Below are 20,955 nucleotides of genomic sequence, written 5' to 3'. Positions count from 1 at the left end.
ATCTGGTGTGAGCCAGGTCTCTGTGAGTGCGATTATGGACGGTTGTTCAAGGCAAGCTGACTGTTTAACATCGCCGAGTTTGTTGAAAAGGCTGAGACAGCTTTTGGACAAGCATTTTAACACTGTCTCTGCTGCCTCCTCAATTGTTTCTGTGTGCTGAAGTCGATGGAACAGATAAAACACTCAATGGGAAAGTGAAGTGTTTGGTTGTTGGTCTGTTCGCCGAGCTTGGCAGTTGGATTGCAAACGTTTCATCACCAATCGAGGTGACATCGTCCGTGCAGGGTTGAGTGGGTGAATTCACTACCAGGAACACCCACGTACATTTCAAGAGAATTATGGAAGCGGCTGAAATATCTAACCAGTGGGTCCCAACATTCGATCAACAATACGGTACAGTTTTTGAAGAAACTTAAAAACGTGAGACTCGAAGAAGACGAAATAATGGTGTCCTTTGATGTAACCTCACTGTTCACATCGGTTGATTTGAATGCAGCACGGACGACGGCCGCCGAACTCTTGGACAACCGCGGAAACATCAACGGAATGCTCGGAAAAGAAGAAATGTGTGAACTATTAGACCTGTGCTTGACAACCTACTTTGAGTTCAGTGGAGAATATTACGAACAGATCAAAGGAACGCCAATGGGGTCACCAATCTCTGGACTCATCGCGGAAATTACAATGCAGAAACTGGAGCGAATCATACTACCAGATATCAAACCGAAAATATGGGTACGATATGTGGACGACACATTCGCTGTTGTAAAGAAAAATGAACTACTACGAGCGGAGGAACTGCTGAACAACGTGTTTCCCGACATCCAATTCACAATGGAAACTGAGGAGAACAACAAATTGGCGTTCCTAGATGTGCTCGTAACAAGGACAACAAACGGCCAACTACAAACTGAAGTATACAGGAAAGAAACGCATACGGACCAGATTCTGAATTACCACAGCAACCATCCGAACTGTCACAAGCGGAGCTGTGTTCGAACTCTATTCAAGCGGATAGAGACACATTGCAACACAACAGAGGCGAAGAAAAAAGAAGAACGAAGACTCTTCGAGACATTCCGAAATAACGGCTACCCGAGGAATTTCATATGGAGGTGCTTACGAGACCAACATCAGGCTGATCCGTCAACACAACCAGAACAGAGGAAGATTACGCTGCCGTATATCAGAAACGTGGCGGAGATGACTGCACGACACCTACGGCAACATGGAATTGCAGTCGCCTTTAAGCCTACAAACACGTTGAGAAGAACCCTCTCGAAACCAAAGGGAAGTTTGGATGCTTTGAAGAAGACTAACGTGGTCTACAAACTTGAATGCAACGACTGCGACAAACATTATGTTGGCCAAACGGGAAGAAAACTTGCTACGAGAATTCACGAACACAAGCTTGCCAGTAGAAGACATGACCCAATGTCACTCGTCTCAATCCACGAAGACAGAGAAGGACACACGTTCAATTGGGGCAATGTTCAAATACTCACTCACGCAAGAACAAAACGGGGGCGAGAATTTGCCGAGGCGTGGTACTGCACACAAAAATCGATCAATAAACACATCGACATTGACCCAGTCTATCAGCGGTTACGAGCGAAAGAACCACACGGTCACGGGACTCGGAGCTAAGAAACCTAACAGCAACCAACGGACTAATTGGGTCAAAAGAAGACAATCACGAAAAACAGAAGGCCAATCAAATGAGCAAAACCCACCCCACAAAGCAAGAAGGAAACGACCGAACCACAGCATGACAACCACATACAGAACTGCCGAATTGAATGCACCCAACGAACCAACCAGACACATGAGATTGAAACCACGTGAGGTTCACAGAAGACCAATCAAACTACACGACGACCGTTTCAAGAACTACCACATATTGTTTAGAAGCTATGTAATCACAGGCAGAAGAGGAGGAATTCACCCACTCAACCCTGCACTGACGACGTCACCTCGATTGGTGATGAAACGTTTGCAATCCAACTGCCAAGCTCGGCGAACAGACCAACAACCAAACAACGCACCCGAGCTGCCTACATTCCACAACATTGCTAAAGTGCAGTGTGTTTGGGTTGATAAAGCTCGTAGTTTCCGGCGTATTTCTGTTTCAGGATGTGACACCATCGGCGGCGACCACTCAATAAATAGTATATCTGTGCACCTTTCACAGAGATATGGCAAGTTTGTGTCGACTGTATGCCCTCTGAGTTCAATCGCGTTTCGTTTCGTACAGTGTGACTGCATACTGAGTCCACAGATATCCGCATTGGGTTGCTGGTGTTGTCGTCGATCTGGAGATTGGCTCTTTTGGAGTGTAGTTGAGGTGACCACCACAGCCTGCTGCTACGCCATGAAGTGGGACGAAAAAAGTTGGCTGTATCAATTTTAGCTATTCGGATTGACAACTGGAAATCCTTTTGTCATCTGATCAATTCCTCTGAATCTCCTTATATCCGAAGGTTCCTTTTGCTGTCGAAATTTGGATTCGTCAAATTGGGTTTACTTCGTAACTGCAGCCGAGGTGGGGGCGAAATGGCTCAGTGGTTAGAGCGCGAATTACTGACCGGAATGTCCGTGGTTCGAACCCGCCCTCTGCCTCTCGACTTCCCTTGTCTAGCCTTGGGCAACCTGGCGGTATCCCAGCCCTCGTGGTTCCCTCGGATGGCATGGCAGCTAGACACTGAAAGAGTGCTACAGCTGAACGATTTCTATACAGCTGAGCTGCACTACATGGTAACTCCGTAGTTGTCTGAACAGCAATCTAAGTACGAGTACAGGAACCGTGAAGCCACAGAATAACCGATGCTCGCTGCACAGACGTTAGGGAGCGGTTCTTTCACTTGTATGCTGAACCGGTGTGCATTTTTGCCATAAACACTCGCACGATCTTCCTTGCAGACCACCGACCACAAACCATTCTTGAAATCAAATGGACCATGCGACAATCAGTTCCGTGGATGTTTGGATTGCCGTTGCGCGCAATGCGATTCCAACCTTGCCATCATGGGGAATGTCCGCTTAGCATCTGGATTGCGCAAACTGACGCGGTATCATCTAGTTCGTTGTTGAGATACTGTTGTCAGTCCCTTCCATTGCAACAGCAGGCAGCGCGTTTCAGATCTTAAGTATCATCCATTGAAAAATTAAGGGTCTCTGAGGGCTTGTAAGCCATCGGTTTCTGAATAGTGAATCACTGAAACTGTCAGTCATTATTGAGCAACGCGGCAGCACGTCGGCTAGCAGTTCAGCTTTGAAGTCGCATCGTATTATTCGTCGGAAGCTAATCAGGTCACCCCTGGCTCTGTGACACTCGGTCGAATCGATCCAGGTGTGACATTTTGTCTTCATATCACGTTGTTGTCTAACAACGATAGTTTTTTAACTGAAATTTGCTTTTTACACCACTGTCCTTGATTATCAAAGGCGTTACTTCTAAATTTTCATCCCCTATAAAGGTGTTATGCATGAACTCCTGTGGGGGCCTGGGGTCTACGGAAAACTCGCCCGAGTTCACCACGTCTAGCGCTGGGAGACAGGACTGTTCTCTCTCCCCGATGCCCTTCAGCTTTGTTATTCATATGTTGCTTGAAGTTCCCCTGCCTGCTTCTGACATTGTGGGATCGAAACGCTTCTTGAACTTTCGCCCATAGAAGTTGAGAACGCAGTTGGTATCACTCTCCTTGTTACTGCTGTTTCAGATACGCCAGTCATTACCCTACCGCACGGTTTGGCGTACTCCTCATGCCTGAAAATTTTCAAATTTCACTATACCACTTGGGATCAAACCTGGACTATTGTTCAGCTTAGCAATGTTGAAGTGTGTGAGATGGTTCTGAGAACCGGTTTCCATACGGTGAAGGGAGCGGGCGCGCATCAGGTTATGCTGGTAAGGATATGCACTTCGAATGATTGAGAGCTATCTACCTCACAACTTTGTTTTTGGCCAGCCCTCTACTGAGTGGTAACAACTAAAAGGTGGACGGTGAATTTCGGAAGTTATAACTGGCAAATTCAAATGGGTCGATGACTTCCGCCCCACCCCCAGGACGAAGACCCAGGGGCTTGTCCTGTCAACTTTTGATGGCGCTGACGGATGTGTCTGTCATTCTGTCAGCGACGCTCTTCCATTGGAGCTATCTACTTCAGTGTACCGCTGTCCAATTTCCCTTCTGTCGGGTAGTTAGAGCAATTCTACCTTAAATGGTCTATCATTTCACCTCCTCTCATCTCCTGCTCTTTGATGAAGCGGACTGGACCAACGTATCCGCGGTGTATGATTTATGTATGTCAAACTGGAATAAACTGACTAAGCGGCCCCGGTCGATCACCTGATCTCAGTTTAGGCAGTATAGCGGTGCGTTTAATAGTGTCCTCACAACCTATTTCTTGCTTCCTGTCCCTCACTCTCAAAATACCTTCCCATTAAGTTGTAATCGTTTGACTTGTGCTGCAAAATTATCACACGAAAGATAACGTGGTCCTCCACTAATTCTCCACCAGTCAACAAAGGCGTAACATTTGTTGTAATTCTTACACCGGTTCATGATCATGTATATGATATACTAAGGTGCATCAGCAGTGCCATTAGCGAACTGATGTACCTAGGAGATTAATGTTCTAACACTGTTGGAACCGTATTAATTTCGGTCTGTTATTATTCCAACTATGTCTATGAATACCTGTTCATATTAACTTTCAGGACACATTCTAACCACTTTGTATTTGGATTTTTAGCGAATCGCTCTATTATGAGTATCTGGTGCCCGTTGGGCCGTAAACTTAGCACACCCTACGCTGTACTTTGCCAACCCATACGAACACGATACGTGGCTGATCCAGGTACCCTGGAACAACGCCTTTTTCGAGCGGTGACGCAGCCTGTTATCCCTCCTCTTGGTATCACTCCAACAGAGAGGCGTATTAGAAATCAGGAGCAACGGCGGATTCGTGTAAGTGACAGTTTGGTCCCAGACACAGTCGAGTAACTTTTCTTAATCCTCATGTGTAGACTTCATCATGGATGAAGTTATGTGCATGAAGTGATATGTATTTGGTGCGTTGACAACTCTAAGATTTATTTTTAAAGACCGCCATGTTTTCAACTCCACCGTAAGTTGTACAAAGCCTAAACCAAATCCTACACTGACCAGACCGGGTTGGATTTTCAAATCAACAACATAGTAAACGGTCAAACCTTTCTACTGTGCGTCGTAACGAACGTCATAGAAGTTCGAGGTAGATCGTGGTTTGAGACGTCAGATTTTGACATTGCTGATTTTTCGATTGGTCACCTCAAGGCCTGTTCAGTCTAGCACTTTCTCAGTTTTCCTACTTCCTATTAATATTCCGGCCACGTACCGTATGGGTGCGGTACAATATTCCCACTGAGGAAAACCGGACTTTATTCAGAGTAGTCGTCATCCCGAGCCGAGGATATTGTGCTATTCTAAAATTGTTCAGTTTCTTCCCACGGTAATATAAATGACTGAAACAAAACGACGGTGAAATAGTGACTAAAAATCGCAGGTAAGGGAAGCCATCAAGTGACAGCCAAGTTGTCCTCAGAGCGAATCACATTTTGTATGGAAATCTTGCCTATTTGCCAGACCACTCTTCAACAGAGGTCGCTAATTCCCCCGTGGTGGTTCTAATATGTTTCTGTTGAGATCTAAGCGCATCGAATCATGGCTGCGGAATCCCTTTGATGAAATAGCTGTTTTACTGCATTATTTCGTTGTAGGGACTATGATGGTTGTTTATTCCTAAACAAGGCGACGTATTTCAGGTTCAACCGACTCTAATCATGTTTCACATCCCGTACCAGACATGACATGAGTGGCTCCAAGTACTTTTTATCAGGCCTTAACGTTTAACATTGTTCCCGGAGGGCGACTGCTTTTTCTGCGTCATTTTTTGTTCCCTATCACTTGCCAGACTGTCATTGATGCTCCTTTCGTTTCGCTTTCAGGAAGAAAATAACCCTTATCGAAAGTTCCTGGTGGAGAAAGCTCGTTCCGACTTCTTTCGTGAAGCCGATGACCGTATGGTGCTTGTAATACAACCTCTGCATCACAAGTGGCGAGAGTTTGTGCCTATTCGAAACCAGCTCTTCTTAAAAAATATGGTGTTTCATGGATTTCCTGTACCAATCTTGAGGTTCGTTCACAAACATGCTTTGGTCCTGGTGCGATATTACTATAGTTAATAGGTTTCATACAACAGTGACGGCTTCGTTTATTGTGATTTCACTGAATGTGAATTCATACTTTGCCTTGAGAATCTTGCTTGTGGCCAGCAGTGATTCTGAAATGCTGAAGTGCTGAATTAGTAACGTTCCATAAGCTAGCTGTACTGGGGTGGTCACAATTTTCATGTCAACGGACCGAATTCCCTGAAGAGCATCTATCCGTCAGCCGTGTACCTGGTAGGAGGGTCTAGAGCAGGTCAGATAACGACTTAATGGTAAAGTATGAAGGCTATAACGAGTCGATAGGGAATACGTAGATGATTAGAGATACCGATAACATACGTCCAAACAATGGCGCTTAATTATTTACTAGCTCCCCCTCCAATTTAGCCACCACTGGCGACTGCCTCGCTTGTGTTCGTTGCCGCTACACCACGGTTATTTCTATAGCTCGTATCACCTCCGAACTAACGAGTTCGGAAACTGCGCTAACACTGGCAACTGGATTGTTGGAAGCCCTTGTTTTCCCCTGACTGTCGTATACTTGTATGAGCCAACTAATCAACCAGCCTTTCCCTTTTTATTGTTGACATTTGGTGAGCTAATCTGCCCATTTTCCAGGGCATGTTGTTGATAAAGCTAAGAAATGATGATTATGATTGGTTCCTCCCTTCTACAGGGAGGCAGCAATTGGGACACGCTGGGAAAATTTCACAGAACATTTTCTCCAGACTAGTTCCCATAACTTCTATCTTTTCGGTGATGCGGACCCGTTGGTTTGTCGAAACGCTCTGTCGATTCTCAAAACTGCACCATTTCTCTTACTCTTGGGTAAGTTGAAAATTGTTCCGTACTTGCGAAAATTTAGCCATGCCATACACTTGCCTATTTTCACACGTACCTCCAGTTTTTGTTTACCAGCCGCAGAATAAGATCGGGTCCGTCATTGTTTCTTGTTATAATCCTGGTCACTAGTTAATAATCCTACCGGATGATTTTGTGCTACTAGACTAAAAGCTATCACCCTAACCTGCTAGTTGCTTTATGGTCTGGCACGCCATACTGGTTGGATTCCCCTTTACGAGGCCTGACTCTACCAGGAAGTCCTGAGAGGAGCGACAGACAAACACCAGTGAGCCTCCATACAATGAGTAAAAAATCAGCTGTGGCACCGTTCGTTACATAACTGCCATGCAACTCGAGACAAGGACGAGGGCTGAGATACTGCTAAGTTGCCTAGACAACAGCGATCGGCAAGCCGGGATGGGATTAGAACCATGGGTGTTCTGTTAAGCAGTTTGGCCCCTTAACCACTGACCTACGGATAATTATATTAGGAGGCCGCTTTGGCGATACAGTCATACAGTCCTGTGCTATAGGAGTGTGGGATGTTTCTGTCAGGCGACTTGCTTGTCCATATTTATGGAAGCAGAGGTGTTTTCCTCTCTCAAGAACCGAACAACTCAATCGCCAACCGATTGACCGTGACCCCCAACTTACAGCCGGAATACATTTTGAACTCACCAAAAGCCCGATGCGGGTACAAATGCACTTTCGGTGCGCATGTACACACCAAGGTACCTTCATGTCACATGGGCTGTCGAACGGTGACCTTATCTGAGTCGCCTTGTTCGCTGCACACAGCGGTTCGGATAGACAAAAACGTGCAGCCGAATCAGGGCGGTTCATTTTCAGCCACGTTGAAAGAAGGCAGCCAAACTCTAGCAGCCTACCTCCAAGTACCACATTTGGAAAGAAAAAATCAGCTGCAGAATGGAGCATCTCGACGATGATCCCAATGGTCAAACTATCGTGGTGTTATCATTGCAGTTACGGCGTTCAAGATACTCTCTTGTTTTATCCTTTGTAGGATGGTTGGACACAGCAAGATTTGTCCGTGGAAGTCCTGTAATGGAGTAGAAATATCACGCTTTCGGAATACTGTTTCCAGAAACCGATAGTGATAATGCTGCTTGGTTTGAAAACTGTCTTTGCCTCTGTTGATAATCGGGTACTATGACAATGTATGTGAATGTACTTAATGAATTCTTGGCTTTCCCGAAGGTGCAGTACGACAACTGAGGATGCATATGCTTTGGCCCGCATTCAGTGGTGTCACACAAGGCTGTTGCCCATTCCCTTTTTCCTCCACTTTGCAATCGATTCGACCATGGGAGATCTGCTCCCAGCTTTTGATGATCGTGAAGTCAAAATACTACAAGGTGATTCTGGACTACGTCGAAATGGAAAGATTACTAAATAACTTAAATAATCCCGTCTCACGATCTGGTGTGCTTTCTGTACAAGTGAAGTGTAAAAGGAGCATTATATTACAGACCACTCTCTTTCCAGGACATTCCAACCCGAACACCTTATCCCATCGTTGGTGTATCGAACGCAAGGTGTAATTGGTCCCCTGGAACGTATTTCAGAGGAGACTGTCTTACGAAAAAAACACTTTTTGTCAGTCCCTTGAGGCGGTCCATCCGGGAATAGATAACTGTATTAATGGATGATGGCTGCATTCGGTCTTAAGAAGTACTGATGGGTACATTCTCCAGTGTCAATGGTCTATTGGTCCGGAAGTTATCTCGCACACCCATCCCATTTTTAATTAGGAATCATACCCATATTGTGGTTCATATCTCTTGTAATACTCTTGTAATTGGATCTGATACAAAGAGGAATCCGAAGGGCTCCTTATTTGGGTGGAAGTAACTCGCAATTCGTCATAGAGAACGGACAATATTATGGCACCATGATCACGGTTGTTTCCAGAACCTCTGCATGGTGAATTACAGACAAACGTGCTCTCGAATTTCTTGCTTGCCATCGATTGCCGTGCGTCTCTTTTCATCACAGGTATGCACCACGGGACAACAGTCCTAGTGAAACTAGGGGAATCGGCAATTGCTCGTCGACAGTATGCGTATTGCTGCTCAAACTCGGCGTCATACGAGAATGGTGCCACAGTACCGCCGACCTGGTCGACAACCTGCAACGTCGCAATACCGCCAGCGCAGTATCCTTGTTGAACACTGATGTCATGCTGTCGACGATGACAGATGTCACTGCCAGCGCAGTTTCCTTGTTGAACACTGATGTCATGCTGTCGACGATGACGAGATGTCACTGTGCATGAGCTTCATACCCGTATGAACGGGTAATTTTTAAAATAAAGGCACAATGATTGGTTAATTCCAGTTTTCTGGTCCGTGCCTGAATTTAAATGAAAAAGATTTATTGGCCCGAATCGGAGAACATTCTAGGGTGAACATCGAGTTATTTGTTTCGTTTGAATACATGATTGAGCAAGGCTACAACCTCACCTATACACCTTTTTACGCTTCTCGCTAGCACACTTACATAAGTGAGTACTTTTGTCAAAGTGCTTTCTCACGCATATCCTCACCATTTCATCCTATAATAGAGCTTGGATAATGCTCATCAACATTTACGGTTGAGCTTCAAAGTCACTGTTTTTCAGCGCACACCTCAACATCCATTGCCTCACTGCACGCACCAAAGACAGACCAGTGAACAAGTCGCTGTGGGCTCAGTGACACTCAGATGTTCACTCATGTATTATTTCGGGAAGACTGCAACCCCTCATTTGGTTTTGAACTGGAACGGCTTTCCTCTTGATAGGGGACTTTCACATGGTTGTGGAATTAGCTCTCCTACGAGCCATAAACGGCAGGCCTTCCATCATCGCCTACAATTGATCCGTATTGTCCTCCGCGGAATTTGTTCTAGCCATCCTTGTCACGAAAAGACTGGACCTTATCGGGGTGTGATGGTTCGCGCATTTCTGCGACCCACTGAGCTATACTGGGTGGTGTCCCCCTCACACTGTCAATTGCCAGAGGTCTGACAAACAGTCTCCTGGTCCTCCGGGTTGTCATCACCATCATCATCATCGACAGCATGACATCAGTATTCAACACCGATGCTTCACTGCCGTATCCTCCAGGTTGGGGGTTTGAACATATGGCGACCTGTTCCGTATAAATGGTAAGGCATTTGCATTTCCCTCCAAACACCGCGGCCTTGTGGTCAGGCTTTTGAGCCAAACTTTGGTTGAGGACCCTAATCGTCCTCCTGCCTAGGTGTGGGCGACCTGACAGTATCCCAGCCCACGTACAACCGTGAACTGCATACGTACAAATGAATTCATGCCACAGCAGCCATCGCGTGGTGCCATTAGCCGGGTCGCCTTACTTGTTCCATACAGCAGGGCGGATAAGAAAAAAAAACAGACTACTGTTGACGTCTCCCTCTCTCTTTCACGCGCTTTTTCTTCCTCCTCTCCCCTTCCCATTAATGACTCTCCTCTCGTAGGCCCAGAACTTAGGGCTGATGACGCCGTTCGTCATGCATCTGCTCGTCACATGGCGCCGACATCCTCAGGTATCTCCAAATCAGTCTTCAAGCCTCGACACCAAGTCTATCTGGCCGCGTTCAATGTCCGCACTCTGAAGCAAGCAGGACAACAAGCTGTTCGTTCACTCATACTGGACTCGCTTGGTATTGATGTGTGCTGTAACTCAGAAACGAGAATTTAAGATTCAAGCACAGTGGTTGAGCTGACCGCTCGGCCGGTCTCCACTCGCTTCCGGCTACACCCATACAACCCAGACAATTGAGGAGAGTCGGTGATAGTGTCCATTTTCAAAAAAGGGGCGCGTAATGAGCGGTAACCACACGGGGATCAGCTTGATTCCGTTCATAACGAGACTGTTGGCGTCGCTTGTGCTTCATCGCCTTACGGTGGCTCGTTAGTCACTGACTCGAGAGCAACAAGGGGGATTCTGGCCTGGTAGGGGTTGCGTTGACCAAGTCTTCACACTCCGTCAAGTGCTACAACAACGTCATAGGTATAACTGATTCGCTTTTCTAGTACTCCTGGATTTCCAAAGCGCATTCTACTCGGTTGATCGGTCTGTTCTTGACACGCTTGCCCATCAAAGAATGCCACGGAAGTTTGTGAACATGAAACGTTCTTTGTATTCTCAGACTTCCCGACGGAGCGCCTTCCAAAAGCTTCCGTACACAAAGCGGTTTCCGTCAGGGATGTTTACTCTCTCCATTCCATTTTAACTTTGTGATCGATGAGATAATGAGACGAACGCTGGAGGGTCTCCAAAACCCTGTATTCACATAACCTGTGAAGAAAATCTTTTCGATCTGGAGTACGCAGACGACATTATTGTCATTGTTGGACGGGAGGAGAAGGCGCAGGTGTTTTGGATGAACTGATCAAAGTCATCCTTTCACTGGGCATGCTCTTTGCACCCACAAAGTGTAAGGTCATGCTTGTGGACGTGCAGTCACTGAACGCGCTACTCAAAATCCAGGGAGAGGTACTGGAGTTGGTGAAGCGCTTTACGTATCTTGGAAGTTGTATTAGTTCTGCTTGTAGCGTGATAGATGAGGTGAATGCACGAATCTGCAAGGCTCGGGCCGCGTTTGCTAACTTGAGACACCTATGGCGTCAGAATGGTTTATCCCTGAATCTCAAGGGACATGTGTATCAAGCTACAGTACGGGCTGTTTTGTTGTATGGCTGTAAGAATTGGCCTGTTCGACAATCGTTGTTTCAGAATCACAGCTCGTGTGCATTGGTGTCGGCGAATCCGTAACGAGGCAATTAGAAAGCAAGTTTTCGGTTATGCAACGGGAAATTCCATTCAAGAGCGTGTCCAGCACAGAAGCTGCGTTGGTTGGGGCGTGTGTTGCGTATGCTTAACCATCGTTTGCCGAAGAGAGTGCTGTTTTCCATGGCCAATTCAGAGTGGCGTAAACAAAGAGGTGGCCAACCTTTGACTAGGCAGAGGAGTATGAAGGAGATCACGAAACGCTTGGGTGCTGTCGGTGCTACTCGCTTTCCAGAATGAGATCGCGCGATCCCCACTGTGCCTGGCCGGAGACATTACAATATATGGCTGCCAACCGATGTTAGTGGCATTCTTGTCAGTTTCTATCCAGAATTCCTGAGTGAATGTCTAGAGATATAGGCACCTCGGAATGATTGTGGTAAGCTAGCACTAAGTCCCTCCCCCATCCACCTTTACTCTTTTCTTTCCAATAGGGTCTTCAAATAAATCATGGTTGTACGGCAGTGAAGCATCGGTGTTGAACACTGATGTCATGCTGTCGATGATGATGATGATCCTTGTTGGCTTAACTATTCAAATCAGAAGATATACACACAGTATTGCTGTGGCTGTTCATCTATTAGGGCATCGTAGTTCATTTCAGTCTATCTGCCGGCTTACTTCTTCGTTCCACCCCTTTGTATAACTCTAGGTGGTGTGGTCCAGCACCGTATAATGACCGCGAATCAGCTTCAAGAATACGCCGGTTTGGCTTCGTCTGGCGGATTAGATGGCGCTCGCGGTCGCCTCCTGGGATTACTAGGTTGCAAAAGCCAAGAATTACTGAGCACTATGACAAGACACCAGACAGATATAGTTTTTGGCTTGCATCAGCTGGGCTGCTCTGCTGCCAGAGAAAATTGAACAGTTCGCATGGACCCTGGGTGCACATCATGGATTTCTGTTGCCTGCTTCTCCCCAGTGCAATACAACAGAATTGTGTGCTGTAAATATACCTGTAAAAACAATACACGATTCCCAGCCTTTCAACGTCGTTCTCTCTCTCTATTCATGTTTTCTGTATTATTTTGATTACAAGACGTAGCTCGATAACTGATTTGTGCATCGAAAAGTTTTCTGATCTTCACAGTGTTTTCTGGAGGTTTCGGAAACTATTTGCGAAGCTGAGGCCGTCGAACGTGCAAGGCTTCAACCCCGTTTAGCACATCCCTTGGGAAATTTGTAACAGTCTTGGCAGCAGACCCAAGGTTTAAATTTCCCTAGCCCCCAACTTTTAGCCTGTAGTCATCAATTTTTGGACTGTTTTCAGACAACTTGGTGTTCAAATACAGATTAGGAGTTATCCATCTAATCGTACTTGGGGAATCTCGTAAACTTTCATTTCAAAAATGTTTGTGCAAATATGAATTAGACGTCAGGTGTTAGTGTTTTTTGGTTTGATTTTTTGCCGAGCTATCCTGTTTTCAAAATTCAGGATTACGCATTTCATGAGTTCCTCAACAAGCTGCTTTCAAAAGCACCGGAACAACGTGTGTGCACTGTTTAGCTCGGCTGCCTTTAAGGCAACCAACAACAATATATGTATTCTAGGTGTGTCGCGGATCCTCGGCTTGAGCCCACACGTACGCTCAGCTATAATTAAAGCAAAGTTCGTGAGGCGCGCCCTTGTGGCAATTCTTGATAAGAATGAAGTAGCTGTTAACTAATTATTTACTTTTCAGAATAGGCCGACAAGGTTTGAGAGAAGCATTGTTTGTGAACGCATCCACTCGAGTGTAATTACACTTGAGCTAATGGTTCTGGGGCATATATGTTGATTGCTTTTTTCCGCATCAGGAAACGAAAGTTGCTTGAAATGGAGCACTGCGGCTGAGATTCTTGTTCCTTGTTCTCAATGCTACCAAGCAGCTGCTGAGGCCGGCGTTTGGAGCGTGCACTTGGTCCTCCAGGACGTTATGCCTCATTCTAGGCTTACAGCTTGAGCAACTAAGGCCAGATCTGTAATATTCGTTCCTACCGTCGTCCATTTGGCGAATGCATTACTCCTGGAAATCTCAATTGGACTTGGTTGTGACGAGGATGATCTACATCCCATCAACCGAGTGAGATAAATTGAACTTAATCTAGCATTTAGTGGGTAAAACATACCTATCAGTCAACCACGAGTCAAAAGAGCAGCCATAAGACCTTCTGGTGTTAGATGGTTCAGTATTTGAATGAAAGAAACGTTCTGTTGTTATTCTGCTCCGTGCTAAGCTTTCCACATATTCTAGCCAACTTCCTATCCTGGATTGAATTTAGTATGCAATGAATACGAACCTGTCAGGAGGGGTTGAAAAAATAAAACAGTTGCGTGGCGTACCAAATGCAACATTCAAGAAACACGAGAATTGTTGGCGAGTACACTGACTCTCTTTTATGGAGATTCCTTCACACGTGAGCGGACATACAAGGATTCGTTCTTTTCCAAACATGGTGCACATAGTTTAGGAATACCAGAACATCTATAAGGTTCAACCGAGCAATCAAGCGTTGTAACAGCTCCAAATGGTAACGTTCAGTGCTTGAGAACGTCGGTGTTTGGTCCAAACCCATTGTGCTTTGTCGCGGCATTTACATCGCTGTCTAGTCTTGGGCGACCTGGCAGCACTCCAGCTCTTGTGCTTTTTTCGGGTGGCATGACAGCTAGGCACCGAACAGCTTTTAAAACGAATATCTTCATTACTACCATCCCTCATCAGTTGGAGCTACCTGCGTTTTCAGTCGCACACCAGGGTAGCTTCATATCGCTTTGTGTTATTGGCTCCTAGTCGAAACGTTGTGAACCCGATTGAAGTTACGTGAAAGCAGTAAGTCCTATATTCGCTGTGTAGACACCGGCATTTTCACTATGAACGGAAAACATCAAACCACGGATGTGAAAGTCAATTGTCTTTTCGCGCAAACCATGGGTGCTGAAAAATGTCACGCACTCTAGGTGGACCGGTTGAAACCTCTAAGACATACTAGTATGAGATGACCTGAAAAGTGGTCGACTAGTTTTCTCGATTTCTCTTGTCTTGAGAGCAAATATAATGTGTACGTGTTTGAAAAATGTCTAGGCACTCAGCCCTAGGTCCTGGACAGGTGAGTTAGGTATAGCTCGTGTTACTTTGGCCGTGATATCTACCAGGATAATGGCATGAGCTACGAGTTCATGGGACACATTGGTAACAGTGTCTAGTATAGGTCACTTGTGTAGCTACTGTATGTAGTTTCGTAAGATACCGAGGTGAATGCTCGGAAGCCCTAAACTGTGATGGTGAAGCGTAGTGGTACTACATTTGTACTTTAATCGATCCATCCTTCGATCAACTGTCTCATTATCAAGCAATAACATTATTCTAATACAAGGTTTCGGTTCATCATTTTTTCTTCGGGTTGCCTGTTTTAGGGTGTCCCTATTTTGACTCCAACATAGTTTTGAGGCTGCTACGAACCTCTGCCAGCAAAGCAGCTGTACACATGATTTGCAGTTCACATGAGCCTGGTTTTCATACCCATTTTCGGCGTTCATTTTAGTTTTTTGTGGACCATGAACTCAGAAGAACCACATTCCTCTCAGTAGCTAACTACGACTATCCTCCTAATACAGGCCATCAACGAGAAAGGTGTTTGCGGTCTGGCTTTGAAACCGTGGCTACGGCACACAAGAAAGTAGTTACTCTTCGGGGATTCACTCTGCAGGCACTATCTCATAGCAATAGCTAAAGAGGCGATCTCTTCTGAAGGTTAATTTGCCTGAAGGGAGATTCAAGTGTGTAGAACTTGTGTTCAAAGCTTGAATGAAAATACAGTACTGTCACGTGAAATCACCCCCACCGGATGATCGCTTATGTGACCGGGTGAGTTAGTTGGTCGGGACAGAAAAAATCCTCAGCGCATAATTGATTGCTCTTTCCACAGTTTGTCGGACCACAAGACTGCGATACTCCTTGGACGTGTTTGTATCTGGAACTAGTTTATTGGGTGTTTAGTATGGTACTGCTAACTTCAGCTGTATGACCCAATACAAAATTTGTGAAATTGCTCCTAGTCAGATTTCGATCATGTGCTTACGTTATCGATTACGCGAATGTTCGTCGGTTCGACGGGCTTGAAAACAACCGGGGAGAGATCATCCGAATGTGCAGTGACGATATCTGTTCAAGTGGTTCGCAAACGGATTGGACAAACCTATCACTGGTCACGTGATCAACAGCCAGCAAATGCCCCCGAGCTACTAACATTTCGATATATTTCTGACGTGAATATTAACTCTTCATTTGGACTTGCCGAACCACTTTACTTCTGTGAAGCGTCCTGTAGGTTCACGTACTTAGCTCGCATGATGTCTTGAAAAGGTTTATCCTTCAGGAACTAGATTTGGTACGTTTCTTTTCAGCTGGACAATGTTGCCTCATTTTTTACGATGAGGGTAACAAATCTGCTAAATCTGAGAAGAGCAGTGACGGTGTTTTCATTTCGTTCTTACGGGAAGTTTACCACCCCACAAGAAAATTTCGCCAATGAGTTAGACGCCTTGGAGACGCTAGCCAAACACAGTCGCGTTCAGTTGCAGCTGTGCACGCTTCACCCTGATATTCGGGCACAATTTTTCCCAAAATCGAAGGAAGATGCCATAGTACTGTCTTCGGATATTCTGAGAAAGATTGTCAGAGACACTGATTCTGTGATCGTATTGGTACGTTCTTTAATTCTATGAGTCTAACTGATGTGCGCAATTAATAATTGTGTATTTAAAAGAACCAAGGAAACGCATGTTTTTGCCCGGTCTAACACGTGACCCGCGACTTCCTTGGCTTGGGCAACCTGGCACTATTCATGCACTCGTGCTTCCTTCGGGTTGCATGGCAGCTAAACACCGAAAGGATACTACAGCTGAACGATTATTGTGTATTATCGTTACTAGTGAATAACTCGGAATTTGTGAATTGAACTCTCCCTCTGAATGCATGAACTGCTGCTGCACTGTTTCCGAACAAGAATGAAACAATTGTGCTGTGCTTTGAGGCTTTTTAGCATAGGTTGACTTGACTTACAGAGGAAGAAATCTCCAGTAAAAATCCTCGGATCTCCTCATACTATCCTCATGTAGAGCGTGATAGTTGGTTGGTCATGAGTTTAAGCTTTTACCAGTGCTAATTGCGAAGTCGTTCAGCTGTAGCACTTTTTCGGTCCCTAGCTGACATGCCACCCGAAGGAAGCACGAGGGTTGGTTACCAGGTTGCCTAAGCCCAGACAGGGGACGTCGAGCTGCGGAGATCGGTTTCGAACCACGGACCTTCCGGTCAGCAAATTCGCTCTCTAGCCACTCAGCCATCTCGCCCTTAATATTTGCGAAGACGGAGTGGTTGGTCCTGGAGCAGCAATGCAGGACGGACCACCCTTGCGCTGTAGTCTGAGAAAACGCCTTATATACCTAACTAAGCTGAATGTATCATGATTGTGCCAAGACGCGCTCAAATGACTGAATGGTAAATTGGCGATACAGTCAAAACTTCATACAGCGGCCAACCTCAGATTCCTACTGACAGTATTGGTTCCCTTTAATTTTTACGGGTAACAGTTGGCGTGGACTTGTCTCCACCTCAGCAAATACACTGTCCCATCTTCATTAGCCCCTCATGAATGATTTGGATCGTGTCAGTGCTGCTTGCATCGCACACAATTTTCGGGTTAATCCGTTCCTCCTAAATGAAAGAATATTGGCCGACCGGTTCACGTTGGTAGAATGTCTTTTGTAGTAATCTCAAGGGGCACGGGGAACGAACATGGTGGACCGGCTTTCAAACATCTGTTTCCAAATGTAGGGAGGCATTCACGGGTAGGATGGAAATACTCATCCCTTACCGAAAGCCTTTTTTAAGTTGTACAGAGGGTTTGATCTTCTCCACGTTGAAGGTCTATGCGCCCGTCGCTGCCACAGTACGATAATGAGGTCTTATGCTTCACTGCTATTTTCTCGACTGTCAGTTCACGAAGCAAAATACATGGATTCCTGTAGCCCGTCAGCGCTCTTAAAAGTAGCCTATCATTAAGCTAGAAATGTTTTGTATGCGCAGAAAGCAGGCTACTCGCCATACTCCCATCCCGGACAATATTGCAGATCTAAACCTATTGAATAAACCCATTAGCGAAGAAGACATTTTGCGGTCTTCGTCTCATCCAAAGTGGCCTGCCTCTCCCTATTACACTCCGCACTTTTGAGATGGTTGTGGGTAGTCTGTTAACAGCATCAGCTTTTTTGATTCCGAATAGTATATAAAAATATTAGAACTTTCTTACGGATCTAGATACACTGGAAGGTCCGAAAATCCACATTCGTGGATTCTGACGTATCCGTCAACGCACCTCACATTAATCTTTGGAAGCAGCAGAGGAGACGGTGGCTGGACACAGACTTGTTGTGGTGGCTACCAACTGTAGGAATTCACGGAAATCGCCGGGTCCCCCCAAAAATATCAGTGTAGAGGAGTCATCTCTGTATGGAGATGTGGGGAAATGGGCTCTGTTGTAACACGCTGCTCATAAGGTTGCTGAAAACTCTTCGACAGTCCACGTTCGACGTCACCCTTCTCGGGGCTCATTAGGTAGATGCTGTCCCCGAGTTTCCGTCAAACTGACGCTCCACTTGAACCCAAATCGCACGAAATTCCACTAATACCCACACTCATGTTGCCATAATCGGGGACACCTGGAGAACCGCTGAATGTCTTGTTTATGATGTCACCTCAAATATCATACGAACTGAAACATGAGACGACTTGTTGCGGCCCATTCAGTCGAAGAACATCACAAGCCAGAGACTCACTTGGGATTTGGGTGCGTCCCCTGTAAAAACCAAATTCATATGCAAATGAGCGTGATAGTCAGACTTCTTCGTACCTAGTCTCATTGCAACTGTTTGATCGGCTTACGATTCATTACCTTTCCGGAGTGAGGTCGTTGATCACTTAGTTTTAACAGAAGCTATCATCTTTTAATTGAGCCAATATCATTTTACAGCATCTCACAAGCGTGCCTTGTGTTTTAATCGACCTCACCCGGTTTGTCACAAGTTGGTCGTGTTCTTGTCTGTCCATTTTTATTAACAGGTCGACGGAGCGAAAGACGTCCCCATCTTCTCGCTTACTCCAAAGTCGTCGGATGACGAGTCTCATAACAACTTGTTTCACAAACTGGGCATTAAACTGGCCAAAGGTGAACGTGCGAAAACACTTCGTCTCCGTGTCAACATAGATGATCACATGTTATCAATTCGCATCAAACAGGCGGAGTCGTTCATCCGTTCTGGATATGTGGTTGTCGTATTGATAAAACTCCCGAAACACCGTATCGTGACAAACCCATCTGATGAGGAGGGAAAGCGACTAAACAAGGTAATATCACCCGTTTTTCCTACTATCGGGCAGTTTTATCGTACTCTAACGGGTTTAAAATACAGCTTTTCATCGCAAGATTCGGCGTGTGTACTTGGCTGACAAGTACTAATCCAGCGTCTAGAAAACAAGGCGGTGTACTACTTAGAGTGTTGTACAATGTAAGGAAGTGTTACTGTTACCCCATGCAGCCGTACGCCTTGCACTATACCTCTGATGATAAACCAAAGATGGGGACTAGTTTTCCTGGAGAGACTTAACTGAATCTCTCGTTTATGATCTACAAATGAATGTGGTGCACACAGGCAGCCTCATGATTCAGTCGGCACGATATTCGAGATATCGCAGTATATTTCCGTTTGAAAAACAGTNAGTTCAAGTAGAACATAAGGTTGACAGAAACTCGGGGGCTGCGCCTACCCGATGAGCCCCAAGAAGGGTGAAACCGGTCGTGGGCTGTCGAAGAGTTTTCAGCAATCTTGTGAGTAGTTTCCTTCATGGGGACTAGTTGTTAAATTGCACCCACGTATGAAACTTTAAACCAATATCTGGCAATGTAACTGACTTGTTAATTTTGAAGTCACTTATTACGAAGTGATCGTACCACTGTTCTCAACTCATTAGAACCCCTCGGCTATCGATTGACTGACTCATAACCAGACAGGTGGTCGGACGTAGGAACCGAATAGTGGCTTAGTTGGTCTCTTCAGTCCATTGGTTGTCCAGTGTTTTGAACTCCTTGATGTTATGGTTTCAAAGATTCGCTAAAGTACACCGTGCTCATACGTAGTAATGTATGTTGTGTTCAAAGACTGCGCCCGGTCCGTACGCGTGGCCACCTTTGCATGTCTACTCAAAGTTCGGCTGGCCAACAGACCAGTCAATTTAAGCTAATAACTATGACCACGTGTCCGTGTTGCTGTTGTGATAAAGTCTACTGATACGACGTCTGGTCACTGACCTCAAAAAATGTAAGGGAACGGAAAGCCACACGTCCAAATGGTCCAACCGAGAGCTAACATTCTCCTACTAACCAGTGTCAGCCGCTCTCTCGTCCAAATCGCACTAGTTGTTGTGAAGTTGCCCTTGATTTGTTGGACGTAATATGTTAGCAACTAGTAATGTCATTGGGACGTGAAAAAAATTGAGTGAGATGATCACAATTCAGGGAAACATGGGATGACTGAATCAAGCTAGGCTACATGCCCCTGGTCGGAGTATGTCCGGTATTGCCAGGGCATACGTTGCCTCCGGGGACACTTAATTTTGAGACGAAACAGGATTTGTTATAGGTTAGTATAAACACGTAGGTCATCCTTTTTGTTGAGTAGTAAAGATAGACCATATACCTACCATTTTTAGAACAGTACGTGACAACCTGTTATGCTGTGCCTTGTTTGTTTATATTTCAGCTCGCGTACGATGTTGACACACAAAGGTTTGTCACGGCCTTTTCCGCAGTCCCAGACGCTTCGATGCACCTGATGGAACGTTCCAAATCAACTGAAATTCTGTTTTTATTGCGGCCTTGCGAGTCCAAGTGATCCCAGAATTTGCCACTCCAGTTTGTACATGCCTAGACCCCTAGCCCATATTTGTCCAATGCGCTCCAAATAAGATGCTTACTTTCTCTCCCGTAAAATGCAGCTTTTAATCATTGGGATGCTATGATTTTTTACCGCATTACAGATACCCGTCTATCTTTCCA

General features: G+C 45.5%; 1 protein-coding gene across 1 annotated transcript; it reads left to right on the top strand.

Moving 5' to 3' along the window:
* Positions 1-4,754: 4,754 nt before the first annotated feature.
* T265_12588 (hypothetical protein) lies at positions 4,755-20,945 on the top strand (the record flags this gene model as incomplete). The annotated part of the gene is made up of 7 exons (XM_009164509.1): positions 4,755-4,970; positions 5,990-6,177; positions 6,888-7,039; positions 10,550-10,735; positions 16,383-16,549; positions 18,963-19,247; positions 20,660-20,945. 7 exons carry the CDS (start codon positions 4,770-4,772, stop codon positions 20,789-20,791), a joined length of 1,311 nt encoding a protein of 436 aa, XP_009162773.1.
* Positions 20,946-20,955: the final 10 nt, after the last annotated feature.

Source organism: Opisthorchis viverrini, assembly GCF_000715545.1.
Source record: "Opisthorchis viverrini unplaced genomic scaffold opera_v5_6, whole genome shotgun sequence".
Taxonomy (NCBI): Eukaryota; Metazoa; Platyhelminthes; class Trematoda; order Opisthorchiida; family Opisthorchiidae; genus Opisthorchis; species Opisthorchis viverrini.
The sequence above is the reverse complement of the archived record's forward strand: the minus strand, read 5'-3'. Positions and strand labels throughout refer to the sequence as shown.